Source organism: Crocodylus porosus, unplaced genomic scaffold (assembly GCF_001723895.1).
Source record: "Crocodylus porosus isolate Cpor-Errol unplaced genomic scaffold, CroPor_comp1, whole genome shotgun sequence".
Classification (NCBI taxonomy): Eukaryota; Metazoa; Chordata; order Crocodylia; family Crocodylidae; genus Crocodylus; species Crocodylus porosus.
Window position 1 is genome coordinate 35,091,982 of NW_017728931.1, and position 22,298 is coordinate 35,114,279.

The following is a 22,298-nucleotide window of genomic DNA, read 5'->3' on the forward strand; positions in this document are numbered from 1 at the left end:
ATTCCAACTGCGGTCTGACCAGCGCCCAATAGAGGGGAAGTATCACCTCCTTGGTTCTGTTTGTGATGCATGATAAAGTGCAGTTAGCTTTTCTGACAACTTTGTCACACTGATGACTCAAGTTCATTTTGGAGTCCACTAGGACTCCAAGATCCCTTTCCACTTCTGTGCTACCAAGCAGGTCACTTCTCCTCACAGTTTTGTATCATCCGCAGACTTGGACAGAGTACACTTCACTCCCTTGTCCAAGTCACTGATGAAGACAATGAAGAGTATCGGTCCAAGGACTGAGCCCTGTGGGACCCCACTACCCACTCCCTTCCAGGTTGATACCGACCCATCCACTACCACTGTCTGGGTACAACCCTCTAGCCAATTTGCCACCCACTGGACTGTGTAATCATCCAAGTCACAGCCTCTTAACTTGTATGGGGTGGGATACCGTGTTGAAGGCCTTCTTGAAGTCTAAGTAAACAATGTCTACCTCTACTCCTGTGTCCAGAGGGGTGTTTTGTAACCTGGTCATAAAAAGAGACCAGATTAGTCAGGCATAATTTACATGCTGGTTTCCCCTCAGTATAATTTTGCCTGCTGGTCTCTCACATATATGAGCCTTAATAATCTTTTCAAAGAATTTGCCAAGGATGGAGGTGAGACTGACTGGCCTATAGTTGCCTGGATCTTCCTTCCTCCCCTTCTTGAAAATAGGGAGTATGTTGGCCCTTTTCCAGTCCTCCAGCACCTGGCCTGTGCACCATGAGTGCTCAAATATTCTTGCCAGTGGCTGTGCATGACATCAGCCAGTGCCTTCAGTACCCTTGGATGGAGCTTATCCAGGCCTGCTGACTTAAACACATCTAGTCCTTCCAAGTGACTCTGCAACATCTCAGGGTCAACGCTTGGTAGTCTGGCACCCAGGTGCTGCCTCTCTATAATCCCATTGTGAAACTTGCCTTGCTCCTCGTTTAGGAAGACTGAGGCAAAGAACTCATTGAGGAGTTCAGCTCGTCTATCACCAATTGCTTTTGCCCATTCAGTAGTTGTCCTATTCCACCGTGGGCCTTCCTTTTACTCCCTATGTACCTGAAAAATAATTTTTTGTTATCCTTAACTTGGGATGCCATCCTCAGCTCCATGGTAGCTTTGGCCTTTCTAACTGCCTCCCTACAACTGCAAGCTGAGGAGGTATACTCCTCTTTAGTAATCTCTCCCTTTCTCCACTGCCTTTATGCTCCCCTTTTTGTCCTTAGGCTGCTCTGGGTTTCTCTGGTCAGCCCAGGAAGCCTCTGGGCTCCTTTCCCCCTTTTCCCCTACATCAGGATCATCTCCCTCTGTGCCCGAAGGATCGTTTCCCTAAGGCACAGCCACCCTTCTTGGGCTCCCATCATTTCAAAACTACTACTCTGTAGTGCGTCCTTCACTAATCGCCTGAGTTCACTGAAATCAGCTTTCCTAAAGTCCAGCACGTTCACCCTACTAGTTACTTTACCTACTCTATGCCTTATGATGAATTCTATTATTTGGTGGTCACTGTCCCCCAGGTGACCACTGATCTGTAGGTCCCCTACCATGTCATCCCCTGTTGCCAGTACCAGGGGATGATTTGATATTCTATTATTAGAAAAAGGGATCTTGACTATAGTGAAATGCAATTCTCTTGTTGCAAGGGTTGGAAACATGTTAGGAAACCAAATGCTCTGGTCTGGAAACATTTGTAGGGAGTGGGTGTGTGCTGAATTAAATCTGCTCCCTTTTCAGAGGACCTCAGTTTGTTTGGCAACCATTTAAGGAGGCAAATCCAGCAATGGTGTAAGTATAAAATTCAGTGGGGCTATCTGAAGCATAAATTTGGCTTGGGAAGTGCAAAGCTTTCCCCAGAACAGAACAATTTATTACTGATGCCTTCCCTTATTTTAAATAAAAACAGGAGAAATCACTCAAAAAGACATTACCTGTCCTCAGTTCAGTTCTTTGCTATTGCATTAAGGTATGTGGGTATTTTCCTCAATAAGGCTGCATTACAAAAATTCAGAAGAAGTTTCAATTTTGTTTAGATTTGATATTTAAGAAAAAATGGGTTTAAAAATATACTCTCCTCCTCTCAAAAACAAAACATGCATATTTGTTGAAGGATACCTTGGCTATTATGACAGAACTGTCTTTTCTGGTTTCATTTCTGCCAGAGTCAATCAGGAAATCGTATTTATAAAGCAGATTCTTTCTGAATTTTTATATACCATGAACAAATCCCAGTGATTAATGATTTCCAGAACCTATCCCCTTCACTTTGGGAAAAATCCAGACTTAAGGGGAGGTTGGAAGAAACAGTTAAAAGACAAAAGGAGGAGAGCTGTTTTTCCTCCAACAACTCTTCCTGTTTAGAAACAGAGAAATCTTCCAGAAGGATGAATCAAAAAGATTTGCAGTGCTCTGTTCTGCTAAGGATTATGAGTGTTTAATGTCTTTCCACAGACATTTGTCCAAATAAAACCACAACCCTGTTTAGCACCACTGGAAGTACCTGCTTATATGGGCTCTGGATCTGAAAAGCAGGGAATATTGAGAAATAATTGGCAGAGTTCTGAGAGGAAGCAAGGTCAGAAAGCAGAGATTGCTGACGGTCAGAACTGAGACATGCTGCCAGAATTGGGGGTGGGGGCTACAAGTGAAACAGCAAGGAGTATTATAATTCACAAATGAAGTACTTTGGCAGAGCTGAAAGAGTTGTCTGCACGCAGCCAGCTCAGCCTGAATATTGACTGTATTGACAACTTTTTGTTTTCCTGAGCAATAACATTTACAGTGAATCTCACACCCCAAATGCAATTAATATCACTGTACATAATACACATGGACCTTCATCTTCCCCTGTAATGTACTGACTGGAAATGGTCAGTTTTCTGCCTTACTGAGGCAAAGCAGAGAATGTTGTGACTAAGGGCAAGGTGAGATTAGAGTATAGCAACTTCTAATGCTGCTTTTGTCTAGGGTTTTTTCTTTTCCCCCAAATTCCTGGATCTGGCAAATGGTTTAGAACTAAGTAGGTTTCAGGGAGAAAAGGGAAGGAGGAAACCACATGATTGCAGCAGAGGTGGGTCTAGGATTTTGAAAAGTGGGGTGCAGGTGGTATGGTGCATTATCTCATAACAAAACACATATTTTTCTCCAATTAAAAAGAAGCAAGAAGCTTTACTAACATGTTAGGGGCCTAGGGCTGTATTATTCAGTTTATGTTCTAAACAAATATAACTGAGTTGGGGGAGGAGGGCTACTTGACAGCTCCAGGGTGCAGAAAGCACCTGGTGCTGTGGGGTACGGTTGTTATCCTCCACTCAGGCCACAAACGCAACTACTCCTCTCACAAATCTTCCAAACACTCCATTATGGCCCCAAAATGTTCCTCAATGCCCTTTAGGTATTGCTCCTGCCACCTCCAATGCCCCCTGGCTCCACTTTGTCCTCTGTTATCCCACCTAGCCCCTTGCTCAGCCGCACCCCATCATGCCCCAAATCCTTCAGATCCCATTATCCCCCCAACATCCCACTGAGTCCCACCCTACTCCCTCACTGCCCCATTAATTCACTGTACCGTGCATAGACTCATTCCCTCACTCCTCAGCCCCACTCAGCTTTCAGCATCCCCCTGAAAGTCCAACAGACTTCCTCTGCCCCTCTGAGAACTCGCACCTTACTGCAGCCCCTTACCTCCTGTACCCCTTCACCCACAATCCCTCTTGCTCCCAACCCTCTCCCTCCACCAATTTCACCTGCACAGAACCCACCACTCCCTTATTCCCCAACCCCATCTACCTCTCACATCTCCTTCCCATAAAGACCCAGCTTCTCTTCACCCCACACCAGTTTACCCCACAGACCTCATCCCCACAAAAGCCCTTTCATGCCTATGATCCCCCAACCATTCCCTCATGGCCCCTGGGAGCCCCTTCTCCTTAAAACCTCTCCCAAACATTTTTCCCCACCCTCACAGCAGGGAAGGTTGGGGCATGGATGTAACTGCCCCCCCCCACACACTCCTGCCCTGCTCAAAGTATGCCCCGAGCCCTCCACTCAACATAGTATTGCCCTCCACTCTCAACATACAGGAACAAGCAGTTGTGGTAAGAGGAGAACTTGCTTCAGTCACTGGCAGTGCCCCTACCTGGGGAGACCACCTGCTCTAATCCAACCATGCTTGCACTACTGTTTCAGATTCCCAATCTTCATCATCGGCTGCAGTGAATAGCCCAGAAAAGGGTCACTGCAGTAACCTATCTCTTTGTCTCACCTTTACAACTCCCTCCTGCCTCAGACTGCTGGACCACTGCACAGCTCAGTATGCCATCAGCCCTGCCCCTCACTTCTCTGTCTGATTTCTTGTGAATTCAAATCCTCTAGGACCAAAGCCACCCAAGTACAGGTTCCTAGGCAGCAGCACACCTTTACTGGACTTGCTGGCAAGTGAGCAGAGAAATATTACTTGGAATAGATAACAGACAGGATAACTGTAGAAGAAAGGCCAGGTTGATTAGAGGAAATTGAAGGGCTGTTAACACCTATGAAGTGAAGAGATTAGCAGAAATCAGGTAGATAGTAATAAGCCATGAAGTTACTCAATTCCCTCAGCTGCACCTGAACAGAAATGTGGCGGTCTCTTCTGAACAGTTTGTTTTAAAATGTTAATGGCTGGCACCCCCCAGGCCTCCCCTTGATTTTCCTTTAGATTGCAGGGATACTAAAGTTGTTTAATGTGTCAGTGTGGTTTGAGGAAGTTCATTTTGTTAGTTCCTAAGTCTTGACAGTTTCCAAATCAAGTAGTCTACTTTTCAACAACTAATGCAACTAACACCGCCAACATAATACAACCCTACATAAAAAAAACCTCATAAGAGATAGTCGTATTTGTGAGGTAGTTAGTGTGAATATAGTCAAAGAAGAAAAGTGGGGGAAGAAAGTGTTCCCACAGCTAACATAAATGTTAAGAAAGGCACCCCCAAAAATCTCATTGAAAATTATACTGTGAAACTACAGACTGAAACAATAGTTTCCCCATTTTAATTTCTTAGGTGTAAGCATGGAGCAAGTGAATGTTTCAATGCTTCAGAATTCACTAGATTTTATGTTGTAGTATCCTTTCTCTCTGATAAAAGATAGAGACTTTCTGAAAATAAGGGCAGTGAAGAAATAAGAGTGCCCATTGGTGTCTGCATTTTGTTTTACCCAAGCAAACTATATAGCAGTTGATTCTTTAAGTAACTGTGTGTATCCAGAAACAATGCATCACAATCCACATTACTATCAGTTTTTCTCACTGTTCTGCTATTTTGTCTATTATTTCTTCCCATTACAAGGAACAATAGGGCCTAGTAGCAAGTACAGACTTTGCTTAAAACATAGCAATTACACTGCATATACCCTGGCGATCTGCCTGCCTGATTACTCATATCAGTTACTGCATTCTTTTGTCCCTCTGCTGTCTGTTATACTGCTGATGGAAAATGGAAAGCTTGCTTTAAGTAATCTACCAGGGAACACAATCTGTGCTTTTCCTGTTCAGATGAACTATAGCTCTCCTGCAATCGTGATATAAATCTCTGTCTCTCCTCTCTCTAATATTTGGTCTTCATGGTGCTCTGAAAGTTCTTCACCTGTCACATGAATCTTTAAAAGCAAAATCATATGGGAACCATGTGACTTGCTTGTCTCTTGGATTTCTCTCTGATATGCTATACACTTAAATGCATCACCCCAGAATAGATATGTATTTACATAGATGAAAGTAACATGGCTCCTGTATGGGCTATATTAAAGATGAATGTTTTGATTGCCTGTGCCCAGGCTACTGAGAGCTAGGACTATGAAAGCTGGCATCTTTCTCAGTAATTATAGCCTGTACCAGCCAGGAAAGCACAGCTTCTAGACTGGTTACATTCCCTTATCAGCTCTTATTTTAGTCACTCCTCTCACAGACCTATTTTCATCATTAATACTAGAAATGAGTTTCAGCTTTCCTATTCTTATTAATGAACCCAGCTCTCATATTGCTAACTTTATTTTCTTTATAATTTCCTTTTCTCACAACTTAAATCCTAACAGGACTAAAAAGAACACAGCCTTGCCACAGCTATTCCTATGACTTCATCTGTCTTATGTATGTGAGATGGGTGTCTGAGCTGAAGTCCATTTTTCTTTATGGTCCCAACTATGCACCCACTGGCTAGAAACAGATGGGCATCCTTATACATGTTCCAGGGTGAGGGCGGTGCTTTAATTAGAGTGGCTCTCCTAAAGTGCCCGCTCTGTCATGGGTATTCAGTGTACTGTGATTCAAAATGGTGGCTTCAACTAAATCTCATTGGACAAGCTTTAGTTAAAACACCCCCACCGCAATATTGAAATGCGGGATGCTGAGTACACATAACAGAGCCTGCTGGAGCATGCTAATTAATCAAGTCTGCTCCATGTGCTAATTACTTACTAATTAGCACATGTTGGAACAGATGTCTGGCATGTGTATAGGTGCCTCATGCTACCAGATGAAGTGCATCATCTGTGCCAGGATGTGTCCTGGCACAGCTGATCTACCTCCCTGAGTGAAATACACCTCACTTGTTGTTCTGCCTGTTGATTTTGTAGGACAATGGGTGACATTTTCCCTGTTCCCAGAGATGCATCCCAGCAATCTCCAGGGCATGCCTCTGGGGGCTGGGAAAGGCAGGGTTCCCCACTTCCAGAGAGACACTCTGGATATTGTTGGGGGCACATCTCTGGAAATGGGAAACTTCCCCTTTCTCCATCTGCAAAGATGTGCCCTGGAGACCCAAGGGACATGTCACTGGAAGCAGGGAAAGCTGGACAGGATCTCTGGGGGTTTGGGGGGGCCCAATCCTATGCAGGAATTCCTGGGATATGCAGGACTGAGACCTTCAACCCCTCAGATTGCTTCCTTAGGGTGGCTGGAGAGTGTGGGCAGTAAATAGACATCTGCTGCAACAAAGTAGGACAAATTATGACTACTTTTGTTGCAGCCATAAATTTGGGCATTTGTATGACAAAGGGTATGGGCATTTATATTATTTTACTTTGTGCTGCTATAAATTTTTTTACGGTAGCAGAAAGGTGATGAAAAGTGACATCTGTTTGCAACCATTGTTCACAAAAAAAACCTGGACTTGCCTGCTTGCTCTCTGACAGGAGGATGACAGCTTTAAGAGCTCTGGATGGCACAACACCAGGAAAAAGATAGGATTATAAAACAATACTACAATCCACAACAGTTATGACATCTAGAGATGTCTTAAGGTTGGCTTTGGAGTCTGCAGTTGATACAGAAACCACACCATCACTAGATGAACTTGTTCAGCTGTAAAACAGAGAAGAAAAAAAGTATTGCAGAGCTCAGGCTCATTTGGTGAAAATGAGTAGAGGCCTTTTTGTAAGTGAAGGTCCAAATATCCACAAAACAAAACTAGGCATCTGTTTTGAGTATTTTAGAAAATAAGCATCTATTTGTGCTCTTTGATCTGTGAGAGTAATAGAAAGACAGTGATACAATCCAGCTACACTTCAATCATGATCATTTAATTCATCCACAGAATTGCAGATAATAATATTCCATCTGGAAACCTTAGTCCAGGAAGAAGAGGAATAACACATTGAGATCAGTTCTTTTGTTCTGGCTGATAAGAACTTCTTCGACAAAGAACACACTCTTCAAACATAAAACAATCTAGAGGATAAATTAGTTCTGAATTACAAACAAGTTAATGAAAAATGTAGGAAACAGAGAAGGGTAATGGGGAAATATTAGTGATATCCCAAGGGTGGGTATGTTAAAATGGAACAGGAGAGCTTAGAAGAACGACTCATGGCTTGTCAAGTGAAAAGACTACATGTTAGGGTGGACAATGGACTGAGACAAAGGTAAACAGGGGATGTCTTCAATTTAAAATGTTAGATAATTAACCATTATCTAGCACAGATAATGAGTATTGGCATTAAGATGAGTATCATTTATCGGCACTGAGATGAGTATCATCTTAATTTAGTGACTGAAGACTACTACCATAGCATTTGATATTCATTCCAATGCTATGGCAATGGTACCTATATATTAGTGGGCAAGTTACTACCCAGTTATTTTTCAATTTCTCACAGCCATCAGACTTCTAGCAGAGAAGGAAGGTGCAATATTGTTCCTGAGAGAAGGCAAACCCTCGAATATGGCTTGGAAAGAAAGGTTACTTTATACTCTGGGTACATCTGTGTCCCATCAGCACAAAATCAGAATCTTTGGCATGGGAGTATCTATTAACCCACACCTATTTTGGGAATGTCTTGCTGTCTTCTCACTTGAGCATAAAGGACAGGGTGACTGTATCTTTCTTTCAGTTCCATTACCGATTCAGAATCTCAGATAATGACGACTACAGAAAAGCAGATATGGTGTGGAATCAATATGGACGACAACACCTTAAAGAACTGGCGCATATATATATATATATATATATATAGTGTAGTATATTGTAGCGTACCCAAGTATAAGGTAAAGTACCCATATGTATAAGATTCCTGGGAGAGCTACCTTCTCCAAGTATGTGTTAGCATGGATTCCACTGTGAGCAACTGACAAGTAGCAATCCAACTGGAAGACAGAACTGAAAAGTCATTAAATAAACAATGACTATATCACTGGTCTATGAAATCTGGCATCTGATTATGTAATTAGGTCAACATTACTTCATATAGCTATCCTGCAAATTTTGCATATGGGCATGGAAAGAAGCAGAAGACTCAGAGAGCTTGCACTCTAGTGAAATTTAGGAAGGAAGTGTTAGAAAAGTGTTAGAATGGCTGTATAAGAGCAGATTGTTATATATTATTCAAGCCATTTTGAAATTGCTTGAGGAGAGACTGCTTGATCCTTCAAAGCATTAGAGATAGGAATAAAAAGATGAGGAGACAGTGTAAAAGATTTTGGGGTTTTATTATAGTAATATAACAAGGCCCTTGAAATGTCCTAGGTATGGAGGATTTAAATCATTATGATTGGAGTAGGGTTACAGAAAGAAAAGAGTTAAATTATTAGATTGAACCAAATGAAAATCCAACACATTTTAAGTATAGACATTCAAAAAGCCCAAGCTTAAATTGATTCAATCTTTGCAGGTCAGTCTAAATTGCATAGCTTGAACCAATAAGCAAGTGAATAGACATTCACTTTTGATTCTGGAAATGCAGCCACATGCCTGCAGTGGCCCAGGCTAGAACACAGGGGGTGCTAGAGTGAGCCTTCTCTTCCCTTTGGCAGTGGCCAGAAGGCTGGAGGGAAGCTGAGCGGGGGGGAGTGGGGGGGGGCAGGTACGACATGTGGCCAGGCCCCAGCAGGCTGCTGAGTTTGACTGGGAGGGCCTTAAACATCCACCCAGGGTGTGCCTGGAGGAGAGAGAGGGAAGCAGCCCTTGCCAGTTTTGTCCCTGAGCAGTGGGGGACCTGGGTCGCTGGCTGGCCACAACCCCCACTGCTTGAGCAGCAAGCAGGGAGGGAAACCTGGGCAGACTCCAGCTGGGGTCCTGTGCTGGTGGGAGAGGGGAAGCAGGGGGGTTTAATTACTCTTCTTCTCCTCTGCCTGAGCCTGTTGTCCAATGCCCCTGCCTCCCCCACTCCAGCAGGGAAAAGTCTGGCAGGGGCTGCTCTCCCTCCCTCCCCCACCCCCTCTGTCAGTCAGCCAGCCCTCTGCTTTGACTATAGAGCAGAGGGGTGGGGCCAACTCTACTCTGCTCCAGCAGATAGCACAGCCCAGCCCAGGGCTGCAAAGCATCCTGAGATGCTGGGGGACTGTGATTTAACTTGAAATAGGAAGGGGTCTGGGACAGAAGTTCCATGAACCGGTTTGACTCAGATCAGTTAAGTCTGATACTATGTTCAACCAGGTTTATCTTAAACTAGTTTTGACCATTTTGAAACTGGTTTATGTGCACTAAACTTCTGTTCTGTTACAGGTTTAAACCAGTTTCTGATCACTTAAACTGGTTTCTGTGCAACTTCTATCCCTAATCAAGATCTCCATACCATCTTATCACTGTGAAATGTGGTGTAGTTGCAGTAGAACTAATATCTAGTTCCTCATATGATGTATTTTTCTAGCTCTAGCTCTGTTGTAATCAATTTTGAACTCCCCAATGGAATCTTGTGGAAGAATGTTATTGTTATCCTATTCCTAGTGAGCTAGCTAAATTTTGCAAATAAGGACTTGTAATTGGCAATTCATGGCTGCAGTGATGCTGATTAATGGTTCTTTCGTCAAAACATGATGAATTTTTTAGATCTTGGGTTTTGTTTTTAATTGTGCTCTTGGTCTGATTTGTCTTTTCATAAGCTGAAAGGACCTCTACTGTATGAGGGATAATGACTGTTCTCCCTTTGCCAGTTGCTCTTGTTCTTCTCACTCTGACCCTAGTTGAGCAGGAAAGCTGAGATTTTCTCCTTCAAATGACAGGGAAGAAATCAAGGCCTCTGTCATTCCTAATAGGGTCAGAGCAGTGAACTGCATATTTAAGGCTCATTCAGATTTTGTTGCCCTGCCATTGTCATACTGGAGGTGGATTCCAAAATGGGAATCTACTGTATCTGTTGCACAGAGAAAGAGACAGACAGACAGAGACAGACAGACAGACAGAGCTGTTCCAGAGCAGGGATAGGCAAAATCCAGCCCATGGACCAAATCATGTCCACATGACAAAATAAATAAAATAATAAAAAGGAATACATTTGAAGAGAATTAACGCTGGTTAGCTAATTCACAGTTAGCCTAATTAGTTATGCTACTGGTAAATTTTTAAGAGGTAGTGGGGTAAACACTGGTAAGAACATTGCTGACATGGGTTGTAAGAAGGAATCCAACTAGCACACAAAGATGCCCTGATTTTCTATACAAACTCACCTAGAGTGAGATCCCCACAGATTCAAACTCCACAAACTAGTTGTTCATGATATGTGTGCTTCACTAAAGCAATTGAAGAGAATTGCTATTTATAGCCTTGTAAACATCCCAATGTGTAGATATTTATATTTTACAGTGCTTTCAGGGAAATGAGATACGACTAGCAAGGTTTATAAGAGACAATAAAAAAAAAGGATTCCACAAGTTTTTCACAAGGAAAAGGAAGAATAAGGAAAGTGTAGCTCCCTTACTGGATGTAGAAAGCAATCTAGTAACAGATGATGTAGAGAAGGCTGAAGTATTTAATGACTTCTTTACTTCAGTTTTCATGAATATGGACGGTTACCAGATGGTAAGTTCAGTTGGCAGCCAGAATAAGGAAGGAGACAAACAGCCTGGAGTGGTGGAAGATCAGGTTTGAGAGTTCTTGGAAAGTGGGATATTTTCAAGTTAGCAGGGCCAGGTGGAATGTACCCTAGGGTACTAAAGCAATTGATGAGGTACTTTTAGAGCAGGGGTGGGCAAAATTGGGCCCATGGGCCAAATGTGGCCTGCCAGGCTATTCTATCTGGCCCACAGGGCCCCTAAAAAATTAAGAAAATTAATATCTATCTGCCCTTGGCTGCCTGTCATGTAGCCCTCGATGGCTTGCCAAAACTCAGTAAGCAGCCCTCTGCCCGAAATTATTTCCCACCCCTATGGCTAGATCCTATGGCTGATTGTACATGCCATGGGGAGTTGCTTCAGTTTAATGCTCCCTGAATTGAAGCAGTGAGTTTTTAAAAACACTGCTTCAATTTAGGATGAAATAAACCCCCATGGTGTGTACACAAGGGTCGGGCCCAATCCTTACCTGCCTCTCCAGCAGTGGGGTGGGGGAGGGTGAGCTGCCAGCGGGCCGAGCGGTCCCTGAGATGCTGGGGGGGATGGCGCTTCTCTCCATGGCAGCGGCACCCCCAAGGTGGCATGCCTCTGCAGGCACCTAGCTTGGGCAGTACCACAGCTGTGGAGGGCAGCATGGGGCCCCCCCCCCACCCTCAAGCAGGCTCCAGGGAAGAAAAACAAAAAAAATCAGGCTTGCCACTTTTCTTTTTTTCCTTCAGTGGAGCCTGCCTGGATGGGCTGCCTGCACAGCCCCTGAGCTGCATGGTACTCCCCTCTGCAGCTGTAAGGTAGCAGACTAAAGCACCTCAGACATGTTTAAATTTGCTGCTTCCCAACGTCATTTAATGTGCAATATGCTGCCAACAATGTAAACTCTGCTGCACCATTAAAGCACATTATGCCTCCAACCGTGTAAACAGCAACACTTCTGAAGTAGTGCAAAAGGTCATTTAAGCCACTTTAAAGGTCAATTTTGTAGCATGCACAAAGGCCCATTGGCTATCATTGTTATATACTAGTTATACAATTTTGGCTGCTAACTGTGCTAGACAGCACTGGGAGGCCACATGCATTTTCTTCACAAGAAAATGTGTGATTTTAGATTATACCTAAAATACATCTTCACTCTTTCATTACCTTGTTTTTTTCCTTGAAGTGTCATTGTGGAAATTTGATAGTGCAATTTGGTGGAAAATCCTAAGTTCTGGAAAACTGTGTCAGACTTACCACCTCTGTTAGCAGTTTTACTTGTACTAACTTACGAAGTGAAGGGGAAGAGAATCAAGATACTAAAAATGCATTTATGTTTATTTCCCTATTGCACTCAGATTTGAGAAGCTCTGTGTGAAATCTATGGAAAGGCAAAGGCACAGCCTAGATCCTGTGTAATCTGTTCAGTTTTGTATATATCTGCAGGTACTGGGTTTTCCTCAGTGTAGTTTAACTGACCTTATCATTCATTCTTTACTGAACACAGTTGCACTCAATCCTAATAGATATAGATTTTCCTCATAGACACAAAATAGACATGTGACCTATCCTCCATCATCCTTTTCACAATGACCAATAGTGAGGGTTACTGGGATGTACTCAGAAAGAAACCTCTCACTGGAGAAGTCTTTCACCATAAAAGATTACAAAGTTATTTCTTTATTAGATAATTTCATCGCATCTTCCATCTACTTAATTTCTAATATGAATCATTTAGTATCAGGTTCCAAATCCATCAAGATATCCCACTTTTCAGAGCTACATTCTTCACAGGTGGCTAATTTCCCTTGGAGTTTCAAGATTTCATTTCAGATTCTTAAGATTAGAGGGCTCTTGTAGGAATTTTTTGGATGAGCCCATTCTTAAATTCACAAGTTATATTTTGCTACACAAAACAGATTTTCTGATGCAGGTACAGGGTATAACTTCTAGTACTTTTTGGAGGGAAGTCTATGAAAAGTTGCCAGGCTGACTTTTTTCAGTTCTCATTCCAAGTATTCTCCACAATGAGTTAACCCTTCTTTCCACCACAGGCATTTTCTATGGAATCCTTAGGATCTTGTTCAACAACACTTATGCCTATAGTGTTACAATTGGAATATTTACTATTTTTAAAGAGATCCTGCCTTGTTTTCTATTTTTATACAGGTATTTTTTGTGTAACCCAAACCTACAGCTAAGAAGCTTTTCTAAATGTCTTACATAGTTTCATAGTGCTTAGGGTCAGAAGGGACCTAAACAGATCATCAGGTCGGACCCCCTGCCCCGGGGAGGAATGGGTGCCTCGGTCATATCACCCCAGCCAAATATCTGCTCAGCCTCCTCTTGAAGATTCCCAAGGTAGGAGAGAGCACCACCTCTCTTGGGAGCCCATTCCAGAGCCTGGCAGCCCTAACTGTAAAGTAATGTCAGTAACAGGAACTTAATTTTTCCCCCATCATCTTAACAAAATCAGTTCTTTACAAATATTCTAGCCCAATCCCAGTTTCTTGGATGCTCCGATGTTGCTCTTATAAGCAGAACATCTGCTGTCAGATTTCAGTTCCTGAAATTCATGCACAGCAAAACCAAACGTTTAGTTCATTAATAGGCACACCAATGATTTCAGAGATTTTTGGAACAAGTTTACAGAAAATCCTTCTGTAGAATGAAGTCCAGAAAGGCAATGTGATAATGACACCTACTACATTCCAAAATCATTTTACAGGCCAAGAGCCATGGCACAGATGAAGGAGAACACTGTATAGAAGGATGCACAGTTAAAAGTAATACCTAGTACTAAAATACTTAGTAATTATATAATGGGACAAAACTCTCAACTTCTCAGTGCTACAATGTAGGATAGTGTTCCTGATTATTCCTCTGTTCTTAACCCATGTAGTTACTTATTTCTTGCTTCTTCCTTATGTGTCCTGTAACCACTGTTTCTCTTTTACTTCCTCACAGTTTATTAGTCTTGTATCTACTATTCCCATTCAGTAGCATCAGCTCCTCTGAATTTTGATCAACATGCCATTCACACCTCTATCTGTATCTACAATGGAAGAAGAAGATATGGCAATATGGGAGGATTGTGAATAGCAAAATCTAAGTCAGAAAATTGAACTAGATATTTCAGTGGTTTATGCATGGATTCCTTTATGTCCTCAGTGTCAATTGGCTTATATACCAAAGTACGGTATCGCACATTGTTAGCACACCTCCCACATTGCTTCTTCCATTGTGATTGTCTGGGATAATTTGATGCTTGAAAAGGAAAGGGACACAACTAGTGTTAGTATAAAACAAGCATCTTCTTTACAAAATAATAAGAGAAAAAGATACCCAAAATAATATAATATGAGCTCCATATGGGGAATGAAAGGACACGGTACAAGAAATCCAGGATGCAAGGGAATGAAGCTTCAGTATTTCAGGATAAGAGGTTATATTCACATTCATTTTGTAAACCAGAACAACTAAGGTAAAGCACTTCTATTAGTTTGAAGCTTCTGAAAACAAGCCACCAAACTATGTTGCTGCAAATATACCAGATGCTTTTAGATGCAGAGCTGTGCTATGACAACGTGTGCAATACCATTGCCAATTTGTTATAATTTATCATCAGTAATTTGTTTCAGGGTCATAATATCATGGTATTCATTTTAAGCTGAATGTTGTAAGTGCTTTGGCATCTAGTGTGTTTTCAGTACTGACCAGAGGACAAGGTAGAAGCCTGCTCACAGTTAGAGTAACTTGTTGCAAAAAAAAGGGAAAAAAGGTGGGTTCTAATGCCTGTGCTCTCTTTTACTTTTATGGGCCCCAATATATTTATTAATTCTAGCACTTAAATAAATCAATCAGATAGGCTATGGATCCTCTGGCCTGAACCCCTTCTCTTTCTGATATACAAAAGAGACAGATATACACTTTTTTACTAGTGGACACAGAACCCAGTGCTAAAAACTTTTACCTTATTGGGGAATCACTGGGTCAGAGGACAACTATCTTCCACACTTTTCCCTGCTGCACTTCATAAAGAGTCTGTGATTGACATGCACATTCTGCTGGGATACATAAGAAAAGAGGCTCCTAGGTACCAAATAGTTTGTACTGGGATATTCTGTAGTGTGCACTCTATGCTTTTGCTGCCATGGTGTGTGGCTGAAGAAAACCTGTCAGGTAGAAAGCAGTGTATAGTGTACTGTGTTTAACTGGCAAGAAACTAACATCCATCTTAATCTGGCAAATTTCTAGTCTGTGATAAAGGGCAAGAAGGTGGTATCTTTTAGGCCTGTGCGAAGCAGCTAGTATTCGCTTCAGACTGGGATTCGGCCGATTCGGGTAACAGTGATTCAATTCAGTGATTCGAATCATTGTCCCACACTGATTCGACTGCTGTCGAATCTCCGAATCAGCCAGCCCCATCCCCCACAGCCTGGTGATGGCTGCCCTGCCCAGCCCAGCTCCTGGCACTTGTTAAAAAACAAGCCCCAGCTCACCAGGTGCTGCTGGGCAGGGGGGTGATCCCTGCTGTCCCCCACTGTATGGGGGGTTCTTCCATGAGCCCCCTGAACCCCACTTGCTCCCCTAGACTGCCCACAGGTGTCCTGCCTGGGCCAGCTCCAGCCATTTAAGGGAAAAAAAACCCGAGAAAAGCCCTGCACTCACCGCTCCTGTGATCGCCCGTCCCCTGATTCCATGCACCACTTGGGGGGCTCTGCACCAGCCCTCCCAAAAGCCCCGAGGCCACTGCAGGAGCAGTGAGTCCTGGGGCTTTTCTCTTTTTTTTCCTTACAGGGCTGGAGCTGGCCCGTGGGAGGGCTGGGGGAGTGGGTAGGGGCTGGGGGAAATTAAGGAGTGGGAAGACTGGGGGGCCTGGCAGGGTCCCGCCCCCGCTCCTCCCCCCCAGCTCAGAGTCAGCTGCAGCTCTGTGATGCCGCCACCAGGGACTGTCCGAATCATCAAAACTCTCCGAATCTTCCAAAGATTCAGAGAGCTTTGAATCGATTCAGACCTTTAAATTGGTCCACTGATTGAATTTGGATTCGGAGATTCGGCCACTGAATTGGGCTGAATCGTCTCTGAATCACCACTCGAATTGAATCACCCCCCTGAAGCTTCATACAGGCCTAATAGTCTTTTATTAGGCCAACTAAATAGTTTGAAAAATTGTTCTTTGCAAGCTTTTGGGCACAAACACCCTTCTTCAGATATAGAGAGAGTACAACACAGCTACAACCAACAACCCTAAAGGTGAAGAAGTATACTTACTGCCTTAGAATTGTTCCTCTTGCAGTTCACAGGGGGCAAAAGGAAAGATCTTCTAATCCATGTTTGCTAACAATCTTTTACTTAGTTCTGGGATGAAAATCAATTATAGTGACTCCTACCTTCATAATGATTTCCTCTTTTTTACCATCAACTTACCTCATCTTTCATTTCATATTGGCAATCTCCAGCAAGTACTTTAGAAATATTATAATTATCTTAAATATAACACCATACACCAACACACAAGCATTGCAAGAGAAGTGACTCAAAAGGAATGTGAGATAGCCCATGAGTGTGCATTAATTATATTACCATTGTTCCACAGAAGGGATTTCGTCAGTTCAAACCCCAAGGCATGAAATTAAAGTTTGACTGCCCCAGCTGGATTAGGTTTCCAATCAATTGACTTGAAAGGGAGGGGCTGACCTGTACAGTGGCAGATAGGTACCTGGCAGTTACTTGGGGAAGTGTAGAGATAAGTGGGAGACTTATATTTCTTCTATTTACTTCTATAAAAGTCTCCTGTTTGAGCAGTTGTTTTCAGCAGTCAGCTCTTCTGAGTTAAATTTTGGGACTACCTGGTGGTTTGGGTCACTCATCTGGAGGTAAGTTTAGCAGGACAGCTCCACATGCATAAAATTGGTAATCTACAGGTAGATCTGTTATGTTTGAGCATTATCGACCAGAATTAAAAAAAAAAAAAAAAAAAAAAAAAAAAGATTTGGCCACGGCAAAAACTGCCCTGTTAAAGTAAAGGGGCTGAGTGAAAATTTATTCCCACCAAAAGGCTAATAGTACCAGTCCCATTTCCTGCTTTCTTTCACAAAAAACAGGGTATTGCTTTGCATATAAACTCAATTACATGCCCTGGAAAGTTCTCCCCAGAATGTTTCAAACAAGTGCTTGATTCTTAAAACACATAAGAAATGAAACCCCCCCCCACAAAAATTAAATACAAAACATCCACATGCATAGACCACATGAAAAAAGGGGGAAAAAAAAACACACCCAGGTTTCATAAACCACACAAAAGCAAGATGCGAGAGTGACTGTGGTAAACTTTTCAATTGGTAAGAAAAGTAAATTCTCACCGTTCTGAACAAAATGGCTGTACTAAAGCATCTGATTGGTTATGCCCAAATACCCTCTTCCTCATCCTATTGGTTGAGAGATGACAATGGGAAAAAGCCCCAGAGCAGCATGGGAATGAAATAAAGAATTGGTTAGTATTTAAAGCACACACATATGTACAAAATACTAATAGCAGGAAAGAATGGTCTCCAATTCCCTGTGTTTTCTGCTATATCACCTTCCAATAATTTGAACAACTGGAAACAGCTTTTTAAATTCTCTTTTAGGTTTTACTCAATTTCTCAGAATGTGTTTAGGCAAACTGTCCTCCACTGTGAGATGATTGCAAAAGCTTCTTTATGTATTTCTCTTCTTAGCAATCCTTTCTGTTTTAGCCCTGTTCAAACCATCAGTGTGTTTATTCTCGTATACATTATGGAAACGTCTTGAGTTTCATCACAGAATTTCAATGTGTAAAAGGGTGGATAAACTTTCACTCAAAAATGAGTTTGAAAACCACTGTATTAACTTGCAAGAGTGATATTCCTCTTACAAAGAAAATATGGCTGACATCTTCAAAGAATGTCTTGGAGGACTCAAATCACTCAATTCACTGGGTTCTTCATTTGTAACCTCAAGCCAGTGGGAAGAGAGGTTAGAAAGATGTTTGGAAATGAGATACTCATTCCTGTTTGCATTACTTCTATCCTTCTGAGAAATCCATGTTTGTCTTAACATTTTTCTCATAGTGTTTTAAGAAGGAGTCTGTCATAGATATGAAAGGAGATACTCTTGATAAGGATTTTGGGGTGATATATGTGCATTTATACTTTTGTTCCCTCCTTCTTCCAGGGTCATCCTCCTCTTGGTTCCCATCACCATGATCCACTCTTTTAAAAGACCCTTGTCTTTTGCAGCTTCCTTTGAAGGTCATCATTTCCCTTTTTATATCAAACCAAAGGACTGAGAAAGGTGCAAGGCATTCCTTCCTGCAAAGCAGTCCAGGCAGTGATTAAAGTTTGTGAATATTTTAATTAAACTGAAAAGGGGGAGATTTCAACATGGATTTGTAATTAGGCTGGCATGTCCTGAGCTACTCAAAGGATAGGTAATCCCTCTGATAATTACGAAATCCATGGCTGTGTTTGCAAATGACACATGAAGCTGTACTATGCTTTGGAGATGGCAAATTGATTTTCTTTCAGTTCATGGCCCATTGAGTTTCTGAGGGAGTAGTCTGTGCTCATTTGGCATAGAAGCCAGTATTTCCTCATGGGAAATGAAAGGAACTGCTCACACAGAATCCAGAGATTAGGAAGCTGATCCTGACTGAAATTCCCTGCTATTTAAGGAGAGAATCAATTCAGGACATTTAGTATAATAAATTATTCTTCTCATGAGTTAAAGGAGGAATGACACAACTATTCCAAGTACATAAATGCTGACAAGTTACTGGAATCTGAATATGTTAGGAGACAATTCTTACCTTACATTTTATGAGATATTCAAAATATTAACATTGTTGCTGGCTTTTCCCCCTCCCACTCCAACACCCAGTTTAGTACTTGTAAACATCTGTGCATTTTAGCAAGATCTGCTACAAAGTCTATGCAACAGCTGCAAAAATTTCCATCGTTTTTGTTCAGTAAGGAATATAATTTTTCTTCCCAGGTACTGCAGGTACATTAGGAAAAGCTGTAGTTGGCTCAAAATAGTCAAATTAAAAACCATTTCAGAAGAAAAAAGGAGGGAAATATTACCTGGTCAGGGGAGGGCTTGTGGTTAGTTTGATTGGAATGGGATGAGGATTTGAAGTGGTCATCCTCATAGTTATCTGCCATCAGCTTCATGCGATTCTGAGTCTATGAAAAAGAAAGCATAAGAAACTCAGTTTGTTCTTCCAAAATAAACATGAAGGCTAAAGGGAACAGACAAAAAGGCACCTTTAAACACTGCACACTATATTATATATGCCAAACTCCATGAAATTTGTAAATATGAAAAGAACACAGTAATTTCTGTTGATACAACATACTACATATTAAATATAACCATAAAAAATAATGAAAATTGGAGCGTACATGCAGTTTGCTTAATTTGGTAGCCCAGTTTGCTTTGTAACTGTTTCATTTTCTAAAATGCCTCTAATGAGAACTGCACTCTGCATGCATACACATGGAAACTAACGCCTCAGTTTAAATACCTTTAAAAAAGGCACTGACATCACAGTGGACAGCTCAGTGAAAACATCTTTTAAACATGCTGACTTCATCAAAAGCAAACAAGCTGTGAAGGCATATTAACATATGGAAGAGAACCGAACACTGAAAATACTAAGAATGCCATAATATATACCTGAACTCTAGAAAAAAAATACATTCCTAGTTTGGAATGTCAAATTCAATTTTCAAAGAGGATAAAGCAAAAAACAGAAAAATGTGCATGAGTCAAAAGAACTGAGAAGACAAAAATCTTCCTAGATTAAAAGGTGAGAAGTATTAGTATATAAATAAGTTGAATTGGAGATAATGGAAATTCATAAAACAACAAGCTGTATGAAATCAGTAGGGAATTCCTAATTATGACTTTGTGCTGCAAGAACAAGATACAACTACGTAAATTAAAAGGAAAAGAATTAAAAACTGTTTGAAGGAATTTTTTTACACAGACCATTAACCACATATGGAACCCATGGTGTCACATCATCTGATCCCTTTCCGTATGCCAGATCCAGCACATGTAGCTCATGCTCCAGGATGGGAGTTGCATGCAATGCCTGTTACAACCAGTTTGGAATGGGGGCCATATGCAGGATGGGTCTTGAAGTAAGCACTGCATGCAGTGCAGCCCCAGACTGGCTAGAGTGAGTGCTGGATCCAGCAAGTGGGCAAGGGGAAAGGAAGGGAAATGGGAAGGTGGGGGGTAGGAAAAGGACTCTGGGTCGGTCCCCTGCATAACAGATCTGCTTGCTGTAACTGGTTGGAGACTGTGCGACTTGCAGCACCCACTCCAGCCAGTTTGGGACCCATGCTGCACATGGCATCTGCCCTGGACTGGCTGGAACAGGTGCTATGTATGGTGTAGTTCTCGACTGGCTACAGCAAGCACCACGGGCACTGGATTCAGCATTTGGAAGGGAGAAGTGGCAGTGTGGGTCTAATCCAGTCCACAGGGCCAACCCTGAGACATGCATCTGTCCTATGTATCTGTTTCATGCCACTCATCGGGCTTGCAGTGAATCATTACATCATTGAAGAACTAGTAAAATAATAAGATTCATTAAATGACTGTTCCAAGTTATCTGTAGAGATTCCTATTAATGTTTCACACTCTACATAGCTGAATGGTTTCTCAGTGGAAACTGTGATTTTAATGATCCTTCTTCTGGTTGAGAATTCAGATTTCATTTGACTGCGTGAGAATAGCAGGGACTTTAAAGGCTGTTACAGGCAAGTTCTAGTGTTTAAATTTGGGGTTAACAGTAGGTTACTACTAAATTATACTTAAAACTCCCTATAATTAGGAAATGATACAAAAGTTTACTTGTTCACTTCAGCCAGAAAAATTATGTGTTCTTTTCTATCGGACAGTACTTGGGACTTATTCAGGACTTTATTAGCTCTCATGCCACTCATGATTGGCATGAGAAAGATGGCAGCTTTCTCTGAGCTTACTGTGTTTATTGTATTTAACTGATTGGTTTTTAATAATTTCTTTCTTTGTTATTACATGTACAGATTTAAATCTCCTCTATTACACTGGAATTTCTGATCTGGATTTTTGAGAATAATAACAAATAAGACTTTTTTCAGAAAAATTATTACATGAACTGGGAATCATATATGAAAGAATGATTTATGGAGAGGAGATTTAACTTTAACTTCAATATGGGAGGGGACACGGGCTGCACAAAGTAAAAGCAATAACCTTGAGAAGCTCTGCATGGTGTGAGCTGACAAGTTTCAGTGCATTGTAGCACTTGACAAAATTATCTCACTGCCATCTTAGGAATAGAAGGGTGTACAGAGGTAAACACTGGAAATATAACACCTCTCATTCAGAAAACTTGTGAAGTGGAATTGAAGATGTTGTACACATCACTCATTTGGTTTCAAGTGGTTTCAGGGTGATTCAACAGAAAATATAATACAGCTGCTTAGTTAGTACACAAATTTGTGTCTTCAGAGAATTTTACAGATTCTTAAACTGCGGCTTTCAAAGTGAACTAATGCCATTAGGCATTTAAATTCCATTCTGTTACAATGCATTTTAAGTATTTAACTCCCTTAGACTTGTTTGAAAACCACAATCCAAATTAATTCCTGTAGTACCCTTGTAATGACGGAAAATATATAAAACCAATACATCTGGCCACTCATTTTCTGCATTTCACCTTTTAAAATGGGTTCTCTTTCCCTCAGCCCAATTTCACCTTGGGCTGTTCTTAGTTACATTATAACTTGGTGTTTGTGGTAATCAACATCTTTGGCATGAAGATAGCACAAAATCAACATTATGACTTCTTTGAAGGTCTAGACAGCAGCCGCTAGAAAGACTAAGTTTGAATGCAATTATCTTTAAAATTTAACAAGAACAACAAACTAGAAACTCCAAAGTTTATTGCTGGGATACTACTAGAAACCAAAATGAAAGATCCATG

General features: G+C 41.6%; 1 protein-coding gene across 6 annotated transcripts in view; it reads right to left on the bottom strand.

The window, feature by feature from the left end:
* ERC1 (ELKS/RAB6-interacting/CAST family member 1) overlaps positions 1 to 22,298 on the bottom strand; it is a 467,579-nt gene that overhangs the window by 43,083 nt on the left and 402,198 nt on the right. For 4 of the 6 annotated variants that reach the window (XM_019544570.1, XM_019544571.1, XM_019544569.1 and 1 more), the window contains one exon: positions 19,399 to 19,500. In XM_019544570.1, coding sequence (XP_019400115.1) covers positions 19,399 to 19,500 — 102 coding nt within the window. Of the gene's footprint in view, positions 1 to 17,658; positions 17,725 to 19,398; positions 19,501 to 22,298 lie in introns of all 6 variants that reach the window. The other 2 variants (XM_019544573.1, XM_019544572.1) reach the window with 1 other exon arrangement.